We start from the raw sequence: 23,997 nt of genomic DNA on the forward strand, positions 1-23,997 counted from the left end.
ATTATGGTTATCTTACCTTTGCAGTTCCTCAACTCTAACTGTCCTGGATGAGCATAAAATTCAGAGAAAAAAATAGGAACAGATATTTCTTGTGTTTCCAGCCCTTTACCTAATATTTTATTGAGTCAACATTTACATCAGTAAGTTTTTACAAGGGATTTTGCGGGGTTGTGTACAGCGAGGGGGTGGCCCTGAAAATATACAGTACAAAATCAACAGTAAAACCAAGAGCGCATTTCCATCGTGACAGCAGGGCATAGACTGGCCAGAAAGAATAAAAATCTTTGTTACACAACAAACTAAGACCATGGTGAAGTGTACAAAGGCTCTTGCTGTTAGGTTGGAATGACTTTTGTCGCAAAAAGGATGATCAGAATCAGGATAACGCAAACAACAACGACTATCAAGATGATCATTTTTGTATTCTTCCACCAGTACTTCCTTGCAACTTTCTGAGAGGTGGTTTTGAAGTGTTCTGACTGCAAGAGAACATGTAAATAATATAATCAGTAACAGCTGCATTTAAATGGTGATCTATCACTTTAATATAAAAGCAAAATACTGCAGATGCTGGAAATCTGAAACAAAAACAGAAAATGCTGGAAAAACTCAGCAGGTCTCGCAGCATCTGTGGATAGAGAAACACTTTCTCACAGCTCTTCACACAATTAATTGCTTAAATGCGCTGCAGATTGTTATTTAGACAAATGCTACAATCATTCGTTGTGGTTTTGGCGGAGGGAGAAATGTTCCGGAGTCTTGACAGCACAGAAAGAGGCCATTTGGTCCATCGAGGCCACGTTGGTTCTCTGTAGAGCAATCCAGTCAGTTCCATCCCCACCCCAGCCCTGCAAGTTTATTTCCCTCAAGTTTCCATCCAATTTCCTTTTGAAATCATTCATCGTCTCCATTTCCATCACCCTCATAGTGAGCAAGTTCCAGATCGCTGCATAAAAAAAAGTGCTTCCTCACATCCCCCACCTGTATCTCTTGCCCAAAACTCCCCTAGTCCTTGCACCATCAGCCAATGGGAACAGATTTTTTTTGTCTACCTTATCCAAACCTGTCAGAATCTTGTCCACCTCTATCAAATCTCCCCTCAATCTCCTTTGCTCCAAGGAGAACAACCCCAACTTCTCCAACCCAACCTTGTAGCCAAAACCCCTCATCCCTGGAACCATTCTGGTAAATCTCCTCTGGACCCGCTGAAGGACCCTCATATCCTTCCTAAAGTGTGGTGACCAGAACTGGACATAATAGTTGTGTCCTAAGTACAGATTTACAATGGTTCAACATAACTCCCCTGCTTTTGTACTCAGTGTTGGTCAGGATATTGGGAGAACTCCTTGCTCTTCTTCAGATGATGATGATCGTCCACCGGAATCACCAGAATAGGCAGAAGGAACTTTAGTTTACCACTCAACTGAAGACTAGTGCTTCTAACAGGGGCAATCACCACAACACTCACTCCTTCTACCAGTGGCTGCAGCATGTGCCACCTACAAAATGCTCTGAAGCAACTTGCCAAGGCTCCTTCAGCAGCACTTCCCAAACACTTGACCTCTACTGCCTGGAAGGGCAAATGCAGTAGATGCATGGGAGCACAGCTAACTGCAAGTTCCCCTCCAAGCCACACACTATCCTGATTTGGAACTATATCAATGTTCCTTCCTATCTCTGGGCTAAAATCCTGGAATGCTCTAACCGTACGGTGTTTATAGCTATACCACACGGATTGCAGCAGTTCAAGAAGGCAGCTCACCACCACCTTCACAGGAACAATCAGGGGTGAATGCTGGCCTTACAAATGATGCCCACACTCCATGAATGAATGAAAAAATTGCACTAGAGTCAGGTTACATACTCAAGACATGGTGTTCAACATTAGAACCTTCTGACGCAAAGGTCAGATTGCTACCAATTAAGCTTAGCTGTACACCGATTAAACCAGAAGAGGGAAATCAGAAACAATTGGGTAAAACATTAGAGCTAAAGGACAGGTTAGGGTGTGTGGCCTAAATAAATGCTCCTTATATGAACGCATGGAGTATAAAGAACAAACTAAATGAATTGCAGGCGCAAGTTTAATTTGGAGGTTATGACATGGTAATCATTACTAAGACACGTTGCAAGACAGTCTCTGTGAACTAAATATACCAGGTTATATGGTCTATAGGAAAGATAGGGAAAATGGTAGAGGGGGAGGTATAGCCTTAGTGCTTAAGAATGAAATCAATGACAAGAGAGAATATAATGTGAGGTAAACAGGCAGTGTAGACTTTAAAGGTAGAATCAAGAAATAGAAAAGGATTGATGTTTTTGTGGAAGTTGTGTATAGGTCTCCTGTTAATGGTATGTTAATTATATTGTTAAGATACACAGTGAAGGACATTATTTAATGGAATACTGAGAGCACTTATAAAGAGAGACTGCTGGGACATAGGGGTATTAGGTGGGAAACAGTCATATGAAATGCTGCATTCTGTAAATAAAATCATCAGTAAAATTATTATTGTCTAGTTTCATGCTTCCCAACTGGCTTGGGATAAAATTAACACCCCTGGTAGCAGCTGTGAAATGTAGCTTGTATACAAGCATAGACATTAGCAAGCATGTAGCAAAGGCAGGGTGGTTATTATGGCGATGTTTACTTTCATTTAGATTGTGACAAGTAGATGAGTACATGTCAGAAAGGAAAGGAATTTCTTGAGTGTGCCTGGGATAGTTTTCTGCAATAGTATGTCCTGGAACCAACAAGGGAACATGCCAGCTAAGATTTATTAATGAGTAATGAGCCAGATTTAGTGTGTGAACATTGAATCAATTCAATTTTGACATGATCGAGTTCAAAGTAATGTTCGATAGATTTGGGTAAGGTTGACTTCAACAGGAAGAGATAGAGACTGTCCACAGTAAACTGGACAGCTCTATTAATGAGTAACAGGAAAGCAGATCAGTGGGAAGTGTTTAAAAGAGAATTTAATATGACATAGAATCAGTTTATACCCCTAAGCCAAGAGCTTCACTTGCCAAAAAAGAAAACCATGGACATCTGAAGAAATAAAACAAAACAGAAAGTAAAACCATCCAAAAATATTAAAAATAGCACTGATCCTGGCAAATGGGAAAGATACAAAGAACAACAAAGGATGAGAAAATAGATTGATAAGAGCTCCAAAAAGGAAGCATAAAAAGAAACTTGCAAGGGATAGCAAAATTATCACAAAAAATTCACAATTATATGAAGTAAAAGTTGGTGGTCAGGAGCAATATGGACCCCTTGAAACTGATAACAGTGATATTGTCAATGAAACTTAGGGATAATTACTTTTTGTGTCAGTATTTACAAAAGAGGAAGAGGTTAGCATGCTGGAAACCAAGGAAACTATTATTAGCATTCGCTTGATAGTACAGTATTTGAATATTGCTGAAATGTTGCCAAAGCTTTTCGATTTGCACTCATCAGGACAAATGCAAGAATGCCAAATTTCAAACAATCACAACAACTTATACTACAGGAGAAAAGGCTGCTGATTGATTGGCAAGTTGACATTGATTGGCCGAGGCGTTGCCATGGAGAAAGTAATGGGAAACAATGGACTCCCAAACTCCCGAGTAATTCAAAAAAGGTGGAAAACTTGAAGATATTCCTTTTGTCTGTAGATAACGGATCCCTGTGTATGAATGTATGTCACTTCTAGCAAGCTTAAATGAGTCACATTACGAGCTCGACTGATCATCTTAAATTGGTTGTTTGTGTAGCTCTAGTGCACTCTATTATTATTATTGAATCCGGTGCAGGGGCTCAGCAAAATTAAATATGCAAGTGACAGCAATGAAGAAAATACTGGCTGAAGAGTGACAATTCCCCAGGACCACATGGTTTCCATCCCAATAGGTGAGAATATTGGAGATGTCCTAACTATAATCTTTCAATGTTCTCTTGATTCAGGAGCCATTCCTTTGGATCAGAAAATTAAACATGCCACTTCGATATCTGAGAATAGGAAAGGGAAACCAGGGAATCATTGTCCAGTTAGCCTATCGTCTGTTGTCAGGGAGTTACTGGAGTCTATAATTAAGAATAGGGTGACTGAACACTTTGAAAATGATCAGAGAAAGCCAGCATGGATTTGGAAAGGGTAGGTCATGCCCGATTACCCTATTGAATTCTTTGAAGAGGTGACTAAAGTAGTGAACAGGGGAATGTCTATGCATGGTATTTATATGGACTTCCAGAAAGCAGTTGATAAAGTCCCTCATATGAGATTTAAGTAAAATTGAAACCCCTGAAACTGAAGGCAAATCATTGACCTAGTTAGGAAATTGGCTGAGTGGCAGGAGACAGAGTAGGGATGATGGGCAGGCACTCTAATTGGTAGGGTGTGTCTAGTGGTCCAGCAAGGGTCAGTGTTGGAGCCGTAACTGTTCACCTTTAATCTATTAATGACTTAGAGATGTGGTAGAAAGCCACATATCCAAGTTTGCCAATGATGATATAATGCATTGTAAGCAGTGTAGCTGGAAGCATAAAATTACAAAGTGACATTGATAGATTACAGTAAAAGGGCAAATCTAAGGCAAATAGATTTCAATGTGAGGTTATCCACTTTGGACCTAAAATGGATAGAACAGGGTACTTTCTAAATGGTGAAAAGCGAGATATGGTGGAAGTCCAGAGATTCCAGGTACATAGATCATTAAAATGCCATGAGCTGGAACAGAAACTAATCAAAAAGGCTAATGGAATACTGACCTTTATATTTAGAGGACTAGAATACATAGGGATAGAAGTCATGTTTCAGCTATACAAAGCCCTGATTAGATCATACCTGGTGTTACTATGAGCAGTTCTGGGCACCACACCTTTAGAATGATATATTGGCCTTGGAGAGAGTGTAGTGTAAGCTTACCAGAATGCTACATGGAGTCTAAGCATTAAATTATGAGAGATTTGGCAAACTAAGGTTATATTTCCTGAAATTTAGAAGGTTAAAGGATGATTTGATTGAAGCTCTCAAGATATTAAGGGGAACAGATGGGGGCGATAGAGATAAACTATTTCCATTGGTTGGGGAGTTCTAGGACTAGGAGGCACAGTCTAAAAATTAGAGCCAGTCTTTCAGGTGTGAAATTAGGAAACACTTCAACACACAAAGGGTAGTAGAAATTTGGATCTCTCTTCCACAAACAGCTAGATCAATTGTTCATTTTAAATCTGAAATTGATAGACTTTTGTTAATGAAAGGTATGAAAAGATATTGATGGTGGAATGGGTGGACAAATGACAGGTGAAATTTAATGCAGAGAAGTGTGAAGTGATTACTTTTGGTAGAAAGAATGTGGAGGGACAATACAAAACAAAGGGTACAATTAGAAAGGTGTTCAGGAGCAGAGGAACCTGGGTGTATTTGTGTTTAAATCAGTGAAGTTGGCAGGGCAGGTTAAGAGAGCAGTTAAAAAGCATACAGTGTCCTAGGTTTCATTAATAGGGGCATAGGGTACAAAAGCAAGGAAGTTATTGTCAACTCTGTGTAAAACACTGGTTCTGCCTCAGCTGGAGTATTGCGTCCAGTTCTGGGCACCACACTTTAGGAAGGATGTGAAGGCATTAGAGAGGGTGCAGAAAAGATTCACGAGAATGGTTCCAGGGATGAGGAATTTCATTTATGTAGATAGATTGGAGAAGTTGGGACTGTTCTCCTTGGAGAAAAGAAGGTTGAGAGGAGATTTGATAGAGGTGTTCAAAATTATGAGGGGTCTGGACAGAGTAGATAGGGAGAAACTGTTCCCATTGGTGGAAGAATCGCGAACAAGAGGGCCCAGATATAAGGTAATTGACAAAAGAAGCAATGGTGAATGAGGAGAAACTTTTTTACAGAGTGAGTGGTTAGAATCTGGAATGTGCTGCCTGAGAGTGTGGTGGAGGCAGGTTTAATCAAGGCATTCAAGAGGGAATTGGATTATCATCTGAAAAGGAAGAATGTGCAGGGTTATGGGGAGAAGGGGAATGGCACTAAGTGTATTGCCTCTTCAGGGAGTCAGCACAGACACGATGGGCTGAATGGCCTCCTTCTGTGCCGTAACCATTCTGTGATATGGGGCAAAGGTGGGTAAACGGAGATAGGTCACAGACCAGCCATGATCACATTGAGGGGCTAAATAGCCTCCTCTTGTTAAAATGGTCCTATATTTTAATAAGCTGGCACAATCAGGTAGAGTCACAAGCTAGGGTAAGATTACAGTCACCTTGATTCAGATCAAAGCTCCCCATATATAATAAATAAGATGTGACAAGCAAGTTTGAATATCAAGCCCAGGATAGTACCTCAAGCGGTTAGAACTTGAACTAGGGAGCATTGGTTAGATTCCTTATTTGAGATGAGATATGCAAACCGATAATAAAAATGGGAATTAAAGGCTAATATGGCCTGTCTTTCAATGCACGTCTCTGACCTATTTTGTGTGTTGGTACCAATATAGTGTTATAATAATTGTACTTGACTCAGTACATATCTAGGAGAAAGCCATCAGCCCTTCAAGCTGGTTCCACTATTTAGTTAGATCATGGCTGATCTGTTCCACAAGCCAGTTAATCCACTTTTGATCCATATCCCTTGGTATCCTTCCTTAACAGAAGGATGCACTATCTGTGGCTAGCTAAGGAAATTAGGGATGGTATCAGTTTGAAAGGAAAGATGTACAATTGCTACAAAGACTAATGGCAGGTCAGAAGATTGGGAAAATTTTAGAAACCAATTAAGGATGACTGAAAATATAAAGAGGGAGAAATTGAAGTATGAGAGAAAACTAACAAGAAATATAAAAGCAGGCAGTAAAATCTTCTACAAGTATATAAAGACGAAAAGAGTAGCTAAAGTGAACATTGGTCTCTTAGAGGATGAGACTGGGGAATTAATAATGGGAAACAAAGAAATGGTTGTCACTTTGGCAGGAGGACTACAGAAGCAAAATATTATTTAAATGGAGAGACTGCAGAATGCTACGGTACAGAGGGATCTGGGCTTTCCTGTACATGAATCACAAAAAATTAGTATGCAAGTACAGCAAGTAATTAGAGAAGCAAATGGAATGTTGGCCTTTATTGCAAGGGGGACGGAGAATAAAACTAGGGAAGTCTTCCTGCATCTGTACAGTGCATCAGTGAGAGCACTAGAGTACTGTGTACAGTTTTGGTCCCTTTACTTAAAGAGGGATATATTTGCATTGGAAGCAGTTCAGGTAAGGTTCACTAGGCTGATTCCTGGGATGAAGGGGTTGTCTTATGAAGAAAGGTTGAGTAGGTTGGGTCTATACTCATTGAAGTTTAGAAGAAAGAGAGATGATCTTATGGAAGCATATAAGATTCTGAAGGGGCTTGATAAGGTAAATGCTGATAGGATGTTTCCCCTCGTGGGGGAATCTAGAACTAGGTGGCACATTTTTAAAATAAAGGGTTTAAAATTAAGACTGAGATGAGGAGAAATGTTTCCTCTCAGAGGGTTGTTAGTCTTTGGAATTCTCTTCTTTGAATATTTTTTGAATCCTTGAATATTCAAGGCTGAGTTAGACAGATACAAGGGAGGCAAAGGTTATAGGGGACAGGCAGGAGTTAGGGCCACAATCAGATCCGCTATGATTTTATTGAATGGCGGAGCATGCTCACTGGGACGAATGGCCCATTCCTGTTCCTATTTCTTATGATCTTATTGATAAGAATCTGTCAATCTGAGTCTTCAGCATTCACATTCTTATGAGGAAGGGTATTTCAGATTTCCATAACCTTTATGTAAAAGATGTGGTTGCTGATTTCACTTTTAAATGGCCTTGCTCTGAATTTAAGTTGTGGCCCCCTTGTTTTGGATTCCCACGTACTGTAACCTTCTGTTTTATGCTTCTTGTTTCATGCTCTTAATTAATTCCCCCCAATTGCCACATCCTCGTATCTATCACAACTTCACCCCAGTGTTATCCAGCTCAGATTGAATTGTTCACACACAGCTAAAGTTTAGGACACTATTTCGAGTGGTGCACTGAGTATTTTGCACAGTTCAAATCGACGCCTTATGAAAATTCCACACAGCCAGAATTACACTGCATGGATATACCAGTGACAGTGTTGCTTTGGACTTGACAAGTTGGCCTCTCAGTAACATTGGAGCAGCATTGGCTGAGGCCATTTGTGGAGAAGTCACATACAGCAGTGGCTCCCACTCCTCATGTGGACGGTGAATGGCAGCAAAGGGGACAAATGGGGTCATCATTTAACCTCTCTTTTTTCCTGAAAACCAAACTCCACATGGGAGTGTGGTTCCAATGGCACTGAGCACCCTTGTCCATGTAACCATGCTTTGTGAGCTGAGACAATGAGTGTGAACAAAATAAGAACATAAGAAATAGGGACAGGAGAGAACCACACGGCCCCTTGAGTCTGCTCCACATGCAGCACGATCATGGCTGATCTTCTGCCTCAACTCCCACCTGCTCCATATATTCCTTGATTCCCTGAGAGAATCTGTCTCTCTCAGCCTTAAATATGTTCAATGATGGAGCATCCACAACCATCTGGGTAGAAAATTCCAAAGATTCACAACCCTTTGAGTGAAGAAATTTCTCCTCATCTGAGACCTAAATGATCAGCCCCTTATCCTGAGATTGTGCCCCCATGTTCTAGATTCCCAGACAGTGTCTACCCTGTCAAGCCCCTCCTGAATCTTGTATGTCTTAACCAGATTGGCTCTCATTCTTCTAAACTTCCGGGATATAGACCCAATTTAGTCAGCCTCTCACCATCTCGTCCCAGGGGCCAATCTAGTAAACCTTTGATGTACTGCTTCCAAGGCAAGTATATCTTTCCTTAGCTATGGAGACCAAAACTGTGCATAGTATTCCAGATGAGGTCTCACCAAATCCCAATACAATTGCAGCAAAACTTCTTTATTGTACTCTAATCCCCTTGCAATAAAGGCCAACATGTCACTAGCCTTTCTAATTGCTTGCTGTACCAAGATACTGGACTTTGAGGGACATCATAGCCTAGCTCTATTTTGACCACACTGCATGTCCACACAAGGTGTAGTCACCAGATGGGGCAGGAGTTTTGGTTCCCTTGACTGAGGTCGGCAAAGTCAACAGAGACCAGGGTTCAAACTTAAGATTTTTCTGCTCACAAAGCTCTCACTCATTTTACCAAGTGCGTCAGGACTGGAGCATCTAAATCTGTTTAATAATCACCAGCTTACACTGGCTTGTAAATCCTCGGTCTTGTTCATCAGGTCGTCCAACTTCTCTCCACGAGCCAGGATGCGGTCGACGTTCTCAGACATGATGGTCTTCACTCCTTCCACATCACTCTGAAGGGTCCTGACACGGTGCTCCTTCACTCGGCCTTCCTCCTAGCAAGAGAGAATATTAACAGTTAACAGAGCAAATAACGGTCAACTGAGCAAGGAACAGTCATAACACAGAGATGGGTTTAAAATGACCATCTTCACTGTCATACTGTGGTTAAGTACACCTCCTGGTCCCTGCCATTTCAAGCTTTACACCTTATAAAAGCTCCACAGGATCAGATTAGAATGCAGCAACGTCAGAGGAAAGTGCCCCTAGGCAACCATCCTCAGCCTTTCCAATTCACCATCAGATACCACAGGATGTAACACTGCTTTCAACGTGGAAACTGGAACAGCAACTTGCATAGCGCCTTTAACGTGACATTTCCCAAGGTGCTTTAGAGTAGAAAAGCGATGTGTAGTGTTCAAGTGTTCTGTGTTTGATTATGTGAGTCTGGTAACTAATCCATGCTCACTGTGCTTGTTTGATAAGCCTGGGTGTTCACTCAGAAGAAAGTAAACAACAGGCTGAAGCTACTAAGCTGGAAGCATGGGAATAGGCATTTAAAGCTCTGTATAAAATTCTTTAAATAAAGTTCTTGCACACTTAGAAACTAGTGTCATCTCTGCATTGCTCTGTGGAAAATCAAATATATAAAATACACAAAAGGACAAATGAAAATCTTTGTCAAAGAGGTGCCATGGTTTTTAGCAAATGTCTTTAAGCAAAGACTTGCCTTTATATTGCACTTTTCACTTCGATGTCTCAAAGCACATCACAGCCAATTAAGTACTTATTGAAGTATAGTCACTGCAGTTATGTAGGAAATGCAGCAGCCAATTTGCACACAGCAAGCTCCCACAGACAGCAATGAAATAATGACCTGGTAATCTGTTTTTTGGGATGTTGATTGAAGGGGAAACATTGGCCAGGACACCGGGGAGAAATCCCCTGCTCTACTTTGAAATAGTTCCACGAGATCTTTGACTTCCACCTGAGCAAGAAGATGGGCCCTCAGATTAACTTCTCATCCAAAGGATGGCACCTCTGACAGTGCAGATCTGCCTCAGTACTGCACTGGTCAGTCTTAGTTCTTGTGCACAAGTCCTGGAATGGGACTTGAACCCTGAGCCTTGGGCTTAGAGGGGAGAGTCTTACCAACAGAGCCACAGATCAAGCAAAGGAGAAGAGGGAAATAGAGAGGTGGAGCATTTTAAGGGGGGAAGTGCGTGGCCACCAATGGTGGGGAAAAGGGTGGGAATGATGAACAAGAGGCCAGAGGCAGAGGAATGGCGGATTCAGAGGAGTGGAATTTTGGGGCTGGAGGAGGTTACAGAGATGAGGAAAGGGTATGGACATGAAGGCATTTAAACATGTGTTAATCATTTTAAATTTGAGGCACTGAGGAAGGGACTGGGAGCCAATGATTAACAGCATGGATGGAACCGCTGAGTGAATGCAACTTTGTGTGGAATAGGATGTGGGTAGCAGAGTTTTGGATGCACTGAATCTTGCAGAAGGTGGAGTTACAACCAGGAATAGTCAAGGTGTGATGCGCCTGAATTCTGGAGGACAGTTTTAACAGCTAATGGGCTGAGGTAGGTAGGGACAAGCGATCTTAAGGTGGTAAAGCAGGCTCGATGGACTGAATGGCCTACTCCTGCTCCTATTTCTTATGAAGTAGGGTCCAACGCCCTCACCATTGGCTCATTGTTGTTTTGTAGGCAAACATGGAAGCCAATTTGTGCACAGCAAGCTTCCATACACAGCAATAGCATGAATGACCAAATAATCTGAGGTTTTTTTGTATGTTGTTTATTGAGGGATGGATGTTGGCCAAGACTCAGAGAACTCCTTTGCTCTTCTCTGAATAATGCCACAAGTTCTTTGACACCCATCTGAACATCAGACAGGTGATGAAATGTCCACCACTGTTTTGAGTACTGTGGGTTAGTCTAAGATATATAACCGGCTCATCAAGAAATTGGCTTCTATCTATCCCAGGCAACACACACAGCATACCATTGATGGAGGAAGATTACCAGGGGGATTCCAGTCTTCTGCTTGCCTCAGTAAAGCAGCTTACTTTATAATATGCCAAGCAGGGTTGTACGCAGTCCTCCAATTGCTTTAACCAAGGTTTGATATAAGAGTTAACTTTACTTCACAATTCTATCCCTCTAGAAATAAATCCCAGTGCTCGGTTTGCACTTTTTGTGGCCATAATAACCTGCATCACTACTTTTATTAATTTATGTGTTTGTACTCTCAGATCCCCTTTCTCTCATACCCCATTTCAAGTCTTAATTTCAAAGTAACCACCCAATGATTCTGTAATGTGCAATCTCCTTTATTTGCCAACATGTAATGCCTCACACTTTTCTATGTTGAAAACTCTTTTGGCAACTATATGCCCATTTTGCAAGCTTATCAATATCTTCTTGTAATTTGTTAACAAACGTCGTGAGGACAGGAGTGCGCTTGGCTGTGATGTACGCTGCAGTCGATTAGCCGGGCTCGCTTTTAAAGGATGCCATTTGGGATGAGGGGCAAGTGGAGACAAGGAGCAGCATCTTCTGGAGAGGAAGAGAACAAAAAGGGAGAGGGCTGGGTGGAGGAAATAAGTAATCAAAATCCTTTACACAACACAGAGCAACTGAGAAGCAGACCATCATTAAGACTGCCATGGTAGACATCGCTGCCTTGATCTCAAGTATCCACCCCAGCAAGTTTGTGGCAGCCTTCATCCTTTGATTCCAATGCTGGCAGATGATTGAAGCTTAATGAAGTCTGGCTTTGCACCAGAACGTGTCTCATGCAACGTAACGGCCTCGAGTTACTCAGACCATGATGCTTGACTTGTTAGGAATGAGTGCATGTTTGGCAGAAGAACGGTGGTGGTAGGGCAGGGTGGTGGGGGAGAAACAGTCACCAAGCTGACCAAACCAAACACATCTTGCCCTGAGAAAGGGAGGGTAGATCTTTTCATGAATATGTGGTGAAGTTCTTGGGATAGAAACAGTTCTATGTTCAGCCAGAGACATTTAGAATTAGAACTGCACGAGCTGTTAACATGGATCCTTTATTATTCTTATTGTCTTGCTAGCAGACTCCATCTGCTGGTACATGAGTGTATGGTAGCTTCAAGCAAACAAAATGCACAATGCAATTTTCAATACACTACATACGTGCCTCATTTTTCAGGCCATGACTAAATAAAGGCATCTTCAGGTGCAAGATGGGTTCACAAAAATATTCAGAAATGCTAGATTACTTGGCCCCACCTTTCACTGTCATTATTGCCCCCTCATCTCTGAGCGTAACAGGGGCTGCAGTTCCAAAGGTGCCAGCCACTCTCTGTGGCTGTATAAATGGGCCATTCTTCACATGCCAGCCCAGTTAGTAAGCTATTCAACCATGAAGGCAGCACAGCCGCAGCCCACGGCCTACATGGCACGCCTGCCAGCAGGGTCACAGGATCGCGATCAGGAGCAGAAGCCTGAGATGCTATTATTCACTACTCCTGTTGGCTGAAGGGTCGAGAATAAGAGGACACCAATATAAGGCAAGTGGCAAAAGAACCAAAGGTGTCATGAGGAAAAATATTTTTCAAATGCAGCAAGGGGCTAGGATCTGGAATGCAGTTCCCGAGAATGTGGTGGAAGCTGATTCAATCGTGGCTTTTAAAAGGAACTGGATAATTATCTGAAAAGGAAACAATTTGCAGGGCTACTAGGAAAAGGCAAGGGGAGTGGGATTAGCCAAATTGCTCTCACAGAGAGCCAGCATGGATGCCAAATGGCCTCTTCCTGTGCTGCAACCATTCTACAATTCTATACTCCTCACTGGTTAAGAAGTACTGAGGCCTGTTGTCATACCCCAGCTGAGATCAAATCTGGATGGCTCTGTACGTTCAGAGTCATCAAGTCATTATGGCACAGGGGAGGCCATTCAGCCCATCGATTCCATACTGGCTCTCTGTTTACCCACTCATTCACCATAAAGAGCTAACCCATAGACCTTTAAAGAGTACTATGGCCTATAGTACTATAGTACTGTGCTATAGCCAACATTTTCCCTTATCCAACTCAATGGGTTTTGTAGTAAAGATCACATGTTATTAAATCTTGCAAAGGAGCAGCTTGGAATTATCTGGCTGTTATAGGACTGGTTGGGCCCAGTGATTCACCCTGCAGCTGCTCTTGGAAAATGGCATCACATTACCAAGAATAGGGAATGAGTGAAAGGAGTGTGTTTTTGCTTCCCAGTTGCCACACAAACCCTGCACACGCCTTTAATTCCTGGGGGTTTGGGTTAAAACCCAGACTGATGGGGAAGGGATTTTCTAGTCTGCCATAAGGGGTGTATATAATATAGTTGGGATAGTTTCAAGGCATGGACACAATGCAAAAAGTTAACATGCTGGTACAGCAAGCCATTCCGTAGGCAAATGGGATGTTAACCTTTTGATGCAAGCAGGCTGGAGGAAGTTTTACTGCAATTATATAAGGATTTTGGTGAGGCTACATCTGGAGTTCAGTGTACAGTTTTGCTCTCCTTATCCAAGGAAGGATACTCTTGCCTTAGAGGGGGTGACTAGGTTGATTCCTGGGATGAGAGGAGAGTAATTCCTGTGAGACGAGATTGAGTAGAATAGAAAACAAAAACAGAATTACCTGGAAAAACTCAGCAGGTCTGGCAGCATCGGCGGAGAAGAAAAGAGTTGACGTTTTGAGTCCTCATGACCCTTCAGCAGAACTGAGTAAAGTTAGGAGAGGGGTGAAATATAAGCTGGTTTAAGGTGGGGTGGGGGGAGAGAAGTTGGGGGCGGGGTGGTAGTACACCACCTTAAACCATCTTATATTTCACCCCTCTCCTAACTTTACTCAGTTCTGCTGAAGGGTCATGAGGACTTGAAACGTCAACTCTTTTCTTCTCCGCCGATGCTGCCAGACCTGCTGAGTTTTTCCAGGTAATTCTGTTTTTGTTTTGGATTTCCAACACCCGCAGTAGTTTTTTGTTTTTATCTTTGAGTAGAATAGACATATTTCCTCCAGTGTTTAGAAGAATGAGAGGTGATATCTCTAAACGTCTAAAATTCTCAATCAAGCTTGTCAGTGCCATTGCTGAGAGGCTGTTTTTCTTGTCTGGAGAGCCTACATTCCGGGAGTCGACCATTTAGGACTGAGATGAGGGGAAATTTCTTCATTCAGAGAATTAGGAATCTTTGGAATTCTTTACTTCAGAGAGCTATGGTTGCTCAATCATTAAGTATATTCATAGACTGAGATTTTTAGACTCTAAGGATATAAAGGGATGTGAGAATAGGGCAGGAAAGAGGAGTTGATGTAGAGGATCATCCCTGATCTCATTGAATAGTGGAGCAGGCTCGGAAGGCCAAATGGCCTACTCCTGCTCCCAATTCTTAAACCATCTTCAAGTTAGCACTCAAAGGAACCACCAGATGGGCATTGTGGAAACATGTCACTCTGCTGGAGTTGGGCACTTTGAAAACCACTGACCCACTGCTCTGTCACTACTGGAACATCTGCTGTGACACAAAATGACAGCCTTGGAGTCTCCAGAATAAAAGTGAGTCTGCCATCCAAGTGAATATTAATCATCTTAATCTTACATCTATTTTGCTCCCTCTTTTGCACTGGCATCTTGCTGTGTAACCATGGATACTGACAGCCTCCTTCATCCAAGTGCTCATTCGTCATCCTGGACAATGGGACTCAATGAGTGATTGAATGAAAATTTACAGAGCCTACCATGTTTTGAATTACTTTAGGAGTGCAGTATCTGTCGGTATATTGACAGATGAGGCATTGTAGGCAATCCTGATTTTAGCCTCGCCCAACGTTACACAGTTTACAGGGGTCCCTCAATGGAGTGGAGGGACAGAAACTTAACCCTATACTGTGGGCATTGTATCACTGTTGCCCCCAACTAGATCAGCTAGTTCCACATGAACTGGGATCAAACCTGGATCTTTTCTGCCTCGTTTTTCTTCCAGTGCATTTATGTACTTGCCTATTGGCAAGGTGTATTGTAAAGGAGGATTGCCTTGACCCCATGGAATATATTTAGGATTTCAGTCGTGGAAAAGATACAAATTAAAGGAAAGTGTAAAGAGATCGTTTCAGGTCAGAGAAAAAAAATGGTGGAGGAGCAGGGAGTGGAATTTGGACGTGGGGCCTGCCACTTTGTTCTATAGAAGAATTCTGTCATTCCCTTATCCATCGTAAAATATCAATGCCTATGATAGACTAAAGGAAGCACATATAGCAAGAAAAATGGCTAAAACAATGACTGGACATCTCAAAACATTTTAAAGCCAATGAAGCGCTCTTTGAAGTGTTGTCTGTCGCCATTGTAATGTCGGAAAAGCAGTAGCCAATTTGCACACAGCAAGCTCCCAAAAACGGCAATGTGATAATGACCAGATAATCAATTTTTCGTGATGTTGATTGAGGGATAAATATTGTCCAGGATGCCAGGGAGAACTCCCCTGCTCTTCTTCAGAATAGTGCCATGGGATCTTTTACAGCCACTTGAGCAGGCAGATCAGGCCACAGTTTAACATCTCTTTCAAAAGACTGTAAGGAGATCTGGCATTCACTCAGTACTGCACTGGAGTGTCAGCCTTGATTTTTGCATTCAAGCCCTAGAGTGACTTGAACCTGTGATTCAGAGGTGAGTATCCCCGTAACCTTGAGAGTTTATTTCACTCAAGTGCCCATCCAATTTCCTTTTGAAATTATTGATTGTCTCTGTTTCCACCACCTTCGTAGGCAGCGAGTTCCAGCTCATTACCACTCGCTGCATAAATAAATTTTTCCTCACATCCCCCCTCCCCCCACCATATCTCTTATCTGTGTCCCCCTAGTCCTTGTACCATCAACTAAAGGAACAGCTTTTCTTTGTCTACCTTATCCAAACCTGTCAGAAGCTTGTCCACCTCTATCAAACCTCCCCTCAATCTCCTTTGCTCCAAGGAGAACAACCCCAGCTTCTCCAACCTAACCTTGTAACTAAAATCCTTCATCCCTGGAGCCATTCGGGTAAATCTCCACTGCACCCTCTCAAGGACCCTCACATCCTTCCTAAAACAATGAGATAATTGACTGAATGATCATTGAAATAGTGCCATGGCACCTTTTGCATCCACCTGAGTGGACAGACAGGACTTTGGTTTAAAGTCTCATTTGCAAGGTGACACCTCTGACAATGCAGCACTCCTCTAAGCCTAGATCTTGTGCTCAAGTCTCTGGAGTGGGAATGTAATCATACAACTTTCTGACCCAGAGACAACCTTAGCCAATACCTTAGGTAGCAAAGTTAGAGAAGGTAATGGTCTACCAGGAGTCCTCACTCTGATCACCATCCAGTGCGAACATATCCAGATATCATCAGCACCGTATCTGGTATCAGCAATGTCGCACCAGATATCGGATATACCATTTCAAGAATTTGATTTGCTGAATCAGACTATATAAAATCACAGTTTGATATAGTCGTAAAGGTGAGTTCTGTACCACTCAACATTCTCAATGAGCTAAGTTGGAACTAATTTGTTGAAGTGGGTCTACCACAGTGAGACTGTGGTGCAATACCTCAATCCTTAGACTTCTTTTGCACAACAAGTTCAGCTAATCTCCCAACAAATTTTGAAATCCACTTGTTAAAAGCCCAGTCATTAATCAACAAGAAATTTTAAATTAAAACAGTCAGCTCCACCATCCTATTGCCCAAAACCATTGCCCAAGCTTGACTGGCACACGTGTAGAATCATAGAATGTTCCAGCACAGAAGGAGGCCATCCAGTCTGTAATGTCTGAGCCAGTTCTCAGTAAGGGCAACTCAGCTCGTCCCACTCTGCTGCCCTTTTCCCTGTAGCCCTGCAAATCGTTCTCTTAAGGTCAGTATCCAATTCCCTTTTGAATGTCGCAATTGAAGCAGCCTCCACCACACTCTCAGGCAGCACATTCCAGATCCTAACCACTTGCTGCGTAGAAAAGTTTTTTCTCATTGCCACCTCTGGTTCTTTGTCCAATCAACTTAAATCAGTGCCCTCTGATCCTTGACCCTTCCGCAAAAGAGAAAAGTTTCCCCCTATCTACCCTGTCCAGATGCAATATAGGCTGACACTTTAATACAGCACTGAGGGGATGCTGCACTGTCTGCGTGTTGTCTTTCAGATGAAAGATTAAACTCAAGAGACAGTGAGTCTCCACATCCAACTCAGGGCAGATATTAAATAGGAGCGCCGACTCCCTTAAGGGAGGCTATCATTTTCATTTTAATCATGTCGCACAATGAGGTGACGTTAACTCACATCAGTCTTAACGAAACAAGGGTGTGACAAATTCTTTTCCACAAAGTATGAACAATGAACAAATCATCAGGTGTTGTCACAGGAAATCACAGAAGTAGAAAGTTCGCAGTTTACCAGGAGGAGTTTACAGTAACAGGGAAGGTAAGGCCACCTACAGAGTGTCCGGCAAAGTGAATTGTTCAGTAAGATCCAATAAAAATGAACAATTGTCCAATCCAACTCTAGGAGACACTTTTAACTTCACTTGCTGGGGCCTCACTGCCCCTAGTCAGAACAAAACAAAACAAATGCCGGGACCCGGCGCACAGAGCTGGGTAAAAGCTGTCTCAAGCAAACTTCTGATACACAGACAAGAAACACAAGCTCCTAGCACTACTTACAGCGGCTGCTGCCATGATCTCCCCCACAGGAATAGCAATCTTCGTTCGACTTTTAACCGCCGGACGTTCATGCACTTTGCTGTCCCAGTGAGTCGAGCAAAAGTTTTCAGTGTACTTCCTGCTTCTTAAATGTCATCATCTTTTCAAACTTCCTGCTTCCTTCTTAATTACCATGCCGCAAAGACCAACCCTGTGAGAGGCTGCAGCTGGGCAGATACTAAAGAACAGGAATGTGTGACTACTTAACCCTCTCAGCACTGTCCTGGAATCCATCCTGTACTCAAATCAGAAATGTTTCAAATTGCTAGCTCGCCTTCCCTTAAAGCGATGATAGATAGATATTGGTTTACTGATTTGCGATGACTATTACAAATAATAATAAGTCATGACATAGTTATAGACAACCATTAAAATAAAAATCAAGTATAAAATAATAAAAGGATTTTGAAATTATGAACATTTCGGCATACAACTAATACATTACAAAATGCAGGTTTCCTTAATTTACAGAATAGAAATTAAAGGTTTACTGCATTCTGCATTTTGTATTAAAGTCCATAGATCAGATTGAGTTCCTTAAATTCTCAATCATTTACATACTATTTATGAGTTTTCTAAAGTAGGGGATCAGGCTGTGTATTCGTTCTATATCTTATTTACAGAATGCAGTCTTTCCTCCTTATTCCCATCGCACATTTATTTTCGTGTGGTTGTGGTAGGAGAGAGAGAGGCAGTGGGAGGTGGGATTCAAGAGTTTACTAGCGAAGTCCAGGCAGAGCTTTACCCGTCTTTCAGTAAGGGAACACATATTCAGTTGTTTGTTCGTGTCCAGACTAGCATCGGTACGGATTAACCAGGATCAGTTTAAACACTCATTTCTGAACACTCCAGTCTTGTTCACATGCTGTTTGGTAAGTCCAGCATTCCAAACTGATGCTGCGTATTGAACAATTACATAACTATTGAACACAGTGAATAGGTCAGTTTGAGATATTTCATGATCCTTGGGAAGACATAGTGTGTGAAGTCTTCCAGTTGCTCTCTGAAGCATCTCACGCACTCGGTAATCCTTTTGAGATCATTTCGAATGTAAATTCCTTCATATTGAGAAAGGAAGCTCAGCGACTTTCATCTTCACTGTTTGCCACACATTCTGGGCATCTCTCGGAAGAAAAAAGTCACGAGTGTGGCAGTTTTCCAAAGGCAAAGCTCCTAAGCATGTTGGCACGCATCAAGTAGAGGCAGCTTGGCTGGCTCAGGCACATTCGCAGGGTGGAAGACGGTCACATAGCTAACATTTTCTGTATGGTGAGGTAACTGGAGCCAAAAAACACAGTAAAACGCCCAAATCTTCATTTCAAGAATGCAAGCGTGAATGAAGGCCAAAAGCTTTGATTTTTGCACCTGGATTTACTAACCAATGATAGGGGGGAAATGGTGACATCACCTGTGGCCTGGTGTGTGCCACCCTGACCATTAGTGGCTACAGGAGCTTGGCAGCAGGAATGATGCTGATGACAGGGTCCACTCCTCTCCAGAAGTCCCACTCCATAGATACTTGAGCACATCATTCCAGACTGCTTCAGTGCAGTCCTGACAGAGTGCTACACTGTCACCTATACCAACTTTCAACTGAAATGTTAAACAAAGGTTTAAACCCCCCCCCCCCCCCCCCCCCCCGCCCCCCATGGGTAGACATAAAAGATCCCAATGCCCCATTTGAGCTCACCCTGGTGTCTTGGACAATATTTATCCCTCAACTAGCATTCATTTCAGAAACAGATTATCTGGTCATGATCTCATTGCTGTTTGTGGGAGTTTTAGTGTAAATTGGCTGTTTTGCTCCCTACATTACAATTGTGACTTTGTTTCTAAAGTGCTTCACAGGCTGTAAGGAGCTTTGGAACACCCCCACTGCCCACTGCCCCGAGATACCATTCCTTTGCAATAGCTACCTCCCAGCATCTGATCTAAAGGACATGCTTCATATGTAAAGCATAGATATTGTGTTTATAAGCTAGCTGTTCATGGGCGTCATCATGTAAGTGCTTAATAATTTTTCTGAATTATTTTTAAAAGATTTATAATATATGTGTATTATTTTAATTCAGTGAGTCATTCTGGTGCAACAAGAGGCCATTCAGCCCATCAAGTCCATGGTGGCTCTCTGTAGAGCAATCCAATCAGTCCCATACCCCTGCTCTATCTATCCTTTGCATCAGTTATTGATAGGCCATTTTGCTTCCATCAATACTATTTTATTTTATCACTGTTGATCTTCCCTCTCGATCCCAGAATGGCGCAGGAAATTGTGATGCCCAATTCCACGGTGGATTTGAAGGCTGTGCAAAAACCTCAACTACCGAGCAGAACTCCACACACACAACTGACATAGGACACAGTACAAACTTGGCAAGTAATGAAGAGAAAGTTATCCAGGCTTCATGGAGTCAATATTAGCTCCTCTGCTATTCCACAGAGGGTGGGGTGGGAGTGTAGTTAAATTGTCAAATTCACTAAACCTGCCCCCAAGCCATTGTGAAGTAGTTTGGTTCCCCCTTTAACCTCTGTGGGTTTTGTAATGTCTGTGTAACCCCAGCCTGGAGAGGAGGGTCATTCATTGTTTTACTAATCCCTGGTGTTCCCTGGAAACCCATCAGAGAATCGGAGGTGAGATTCAGTGGCACCTGTCAGGGACGGTTAGTGCTCAGGACTCACAACGTCAATACAGGTTCAATCTTGGCAGCTGCTTTCTCAGATCCCTCTGGCAGGCAGTTTGATGGGGAAACAAGAAAAACTTATTTGTACAGTTTGGAGCTGTTGACACAGAGAACATCGGGATGTGGTGCCCTCCAAATGTCAGTGCTAGAACCACTAGGTTTATTATTATATAAATATATGACTTGGATATTGGAATATGCAGTATTACTGATATCTGGTGTAGTGTTATTGATACCTGATGCAAAATTATTGAAAGCTGGTATAGCATTAGTGATACCTGGTGCAGTATTATTGATATCTTCTGCTGTAGTACTGATACCTGGTGCAATATTACTGATACCTGGTGCTGTAATACTGACACCTGATGCAGTATTATTGATGCCTGGTGCAGTATTACTGATGCCTAGTGCAGTATTACTGATAGTTGGTGCTGTATTACTGATAGCTGATGCTCTAATACCAATACCTGGTGCAGTATTACTGATATCTGGTGTACTATTACTGATATCTGGTGTACTATTACTGATACTTGGTGCTGTAATACTGATATCCGGTGCAGTATTATTGATACCTGGTGAAGTATTATTGATAGCTGGTGTAGTATTACTGATACATAATGCAGTATCACTGATACCTGGTGAAGTATTATTGATAGCTGGTATAGTAATACTGATACCTGGTACAGTATTATTGATACCTGGTGCATTATTACTGATATCTGGTAGAGTATTTTTGATACCAAGTGCAGTATTATTGATGCCTGGTGCGGTACTACTAATGCCTGGTGCAGTATTACTGATAGCTGGTGCTCTAATACTGATACATGGTGCAGCATTACTGATACCTGGTGTAGTATTATGAAATTCTGGTGTAGTATTGCTGATATTTGTTGCAGTATTATTGATACCTGGTGCTGTAGTACTGATACCTGGTACAGTATTATTAAAATCTGGTGCAGTATTGTGGATACCTGGTGTAGTATTGCTGATACCTGGTGCCATATTATTGATACCTGGTGTCATATTATTGATAGCTGGTATAGTATTACTGATATTTGATGCAGTATTACTGATACCTGGTGCAGTATTATTAATATCTGGTGTAGTGTTGCCAGACCTGGTGTAGTACTGCCGGTACGTCGTGTAATATTGTCAGTGTCTGGTGTAGCATTGTGGATACCCAGTGTAGTATTACTGATATTTGGTGCCATATTATTGATACCTGGTGCAAAATTACTGATAGCTTGTGTAGTATTACTGATACCTGGTTCAGCATTAATGATATCTGGTGCTGTAATACCTGGTGCAGTTCCCCAGTCTCACACACCGAGATGAACATCAACTGCTGCTGGAGGACCATCAATTTGGTGAAAAACACCCTCTGGTCTGCCCAAGACTTGCTGGTCTCCCAGTGCAAAGAGCACTTGACTCTTGCAGACTGGCACATTCCAAGATCCAGGACTTTGTGCTGAGGGACGCACTAAAGCTTGGGGCAGCCACCGCAAAGGCTCAATGGTGAAAGGACAGTCTAAGGCCCTCCTGTCATCACACACCGAGGGGCTGAAAACTGTGTAAAACTTATTGGGCTGTATGCAAGAGAATGTTTGACATGAAATGTAAACCGTAAATGTAACCTGGGTGATTGTAAATGTAGTGTGGCACCTCAGTGTGCCACACAGCTGTATTGAAAGTAACTGAACCGTATTGCACTTTATATAATCCCAAATTTGAACTGTCATGTAATGTAATTTTACAAATTTGATAAATAAAGTATATTGAAAAAACCTGACTATGAAATTTCAGTTTCAGATTACTCACTTTGTAACTGTATAGCTTTTCCGTTTCTACAGCAAGCTCCAAGTTAGTGTGTAACTCTGAGATAAAAACAAAAAAACTGCGGATGCTGGAAATCCAAAACAAAAAATAAAAAATACCTGGAAAAACTCAGCAGGTCTGGCAGCATCAGCGGAGAAGAGTACAGTTGACGTTTCGAGTCCTCATGATCCTTCAACAGAACTGAGTAAAAATAGGAGAGGGGTGAAATATAAGCTGGTTTAAGGGGGGGAGAGAGAAGTGGGGGGGTGGTGGTTGTTGGGACAAGCAAGCAGTGATAGGAGGAGATAATCAAAAGATGTCACAGACAAAAGAACAAAGAGGTGTTGAAGGTGGTGATATTATCTAAAAAAATGTGCTAATTAAGAATGGATAGCAGGACAAGCAAGGTAGCTCTAGTGGGGGTGGGGTGAAATAAGACTAAAAGGGCATAAAAGGTATAGATAAATGATTGGTGGAATACATTAAAAATAATGGAAATAGGTGGGAAAAGAAAAATCTATATAAATTATTGGAAAAAACAAGGAGGAGGGGGAAGAAATGGAAAGTGGGTGGGGATGGGGGAGGGAGTTTAAGATCTAAAATTGTTGAACTCAATATTCAGTCTGGAAGATTGTAAAGTGCCTAGTCGGAAGATGAGGTGCTGTTCCTCCAGTTTGCGTTGAGCTTCACTGGAACAATGCAGCAAGCCAAGGACAGACATGTGGGCAAGAGAGCAGTGCCTACCGACTCCCACAGCTACCTCGACTACAGCTCCTCACACCCCACTTCCTGTAAGGACTCCATCCCATTCTCTTAGTTCCTTCGCCTCCGTCGCATCTGTTCTGATAATGCTACCTTCAAAAACAGTTCCTCTGACATGTCCTCCTTCTTCCTTAACCGAGGTTTTCCACCCACGGTAGTTGACAGGGCCTTCAACTGTGTCCAGCCCATCTCCTGCGCATCCGCTCACGCCTTCTCCTCCCTCCCAGAAACATGATAGGGTCCCCCTTGTCCTCACTTATCACCCCACCAGCCTCCGCATTCAAAGGATCATCCTCCGCCATTTCCGCCAACTCCAGCATGATGCCACCACCAAACACATCTTCCCTTCACCCCACCTGGCAACATTCCGTAGGGATCGTTCCCTCCGTGACACCCTGGTCTACTCCTCCATCACCCCCTACTCCTCAAACCTCTCCTATGGCACCTCTCCATGCGAACAGAAGATATGCAACACCTGCCCCTTCACTTCCTCTCTCCTCACCGTCCAAGGGCCCAAACACTCCTTTCAAGTGAAGCAGCATTTCACTTGCATTTCCTTTAACTTAGTCTACTGCATTCGTTGCTCCCAATGTGGTTTCCTCTACATTGGAGAGACCAAACGCAGACTGGGTGATCTCTTTGCGGA

General features: G+C 42.4%; 1 protein-coding gene across 1 annotated transcript; it reads right to left on the reverse strand.

Annotated features, from left to right (window-relative positions):
• Nucleotides 1–85: 85 nt before the first annotated feature.
• On the reverse strand, nt 86–18,277 carry LOC144694971 (vesicle-associated membrane protein 8-like). The gene is made up of 3 exons (XM_078565795.1): nt 18,055–18,277; nt 9,243–9,395; nt 86–479 (listed from the first exon to the last, which is right to left on the reverse strand). Exons 1-3 carry the CDS (start codon nt 18,067–18,069, stop codon nt 336–338), a joined length of 312 nt encoding a protein of 103 aa, XP_078421921.1. The 5' UTR covers nt 18,070–18,277; the 3' UTR covers nt 86–335.
• Between the last annotated feature and the right edge of the window lie 5,720 nt (nt 18,278–23,997).

The sequence above is a fragment of the Cetorhinus maximus genome, chromosome 20 (genome assembly GCF_964194155.1).
Source record: "Cetorhinus maximus chromosome 20, sCetMax3.hap1.1, whole genome shotgun sequence".
NCBI classification, from domain to species: Eukaryota; Metazoa; Chordata; class Chondrichthyes; order Lamniformes; family Cetorhinidae; genus Cetorhinus; species Cetorhinus maximus.

Bases quoted from the DNA above. Each gene is read 5' to 3' on its own strand.
- LOC144694971 (XM_078565795.1), bottom strand. The intron at 480-9,242 runs GTAAGCTGGTGA...GTTCTCTTGCAG, and splicing joins CCGAGGATTTACAAGCCAGT to TCAGAACACTTCAAAACCAC.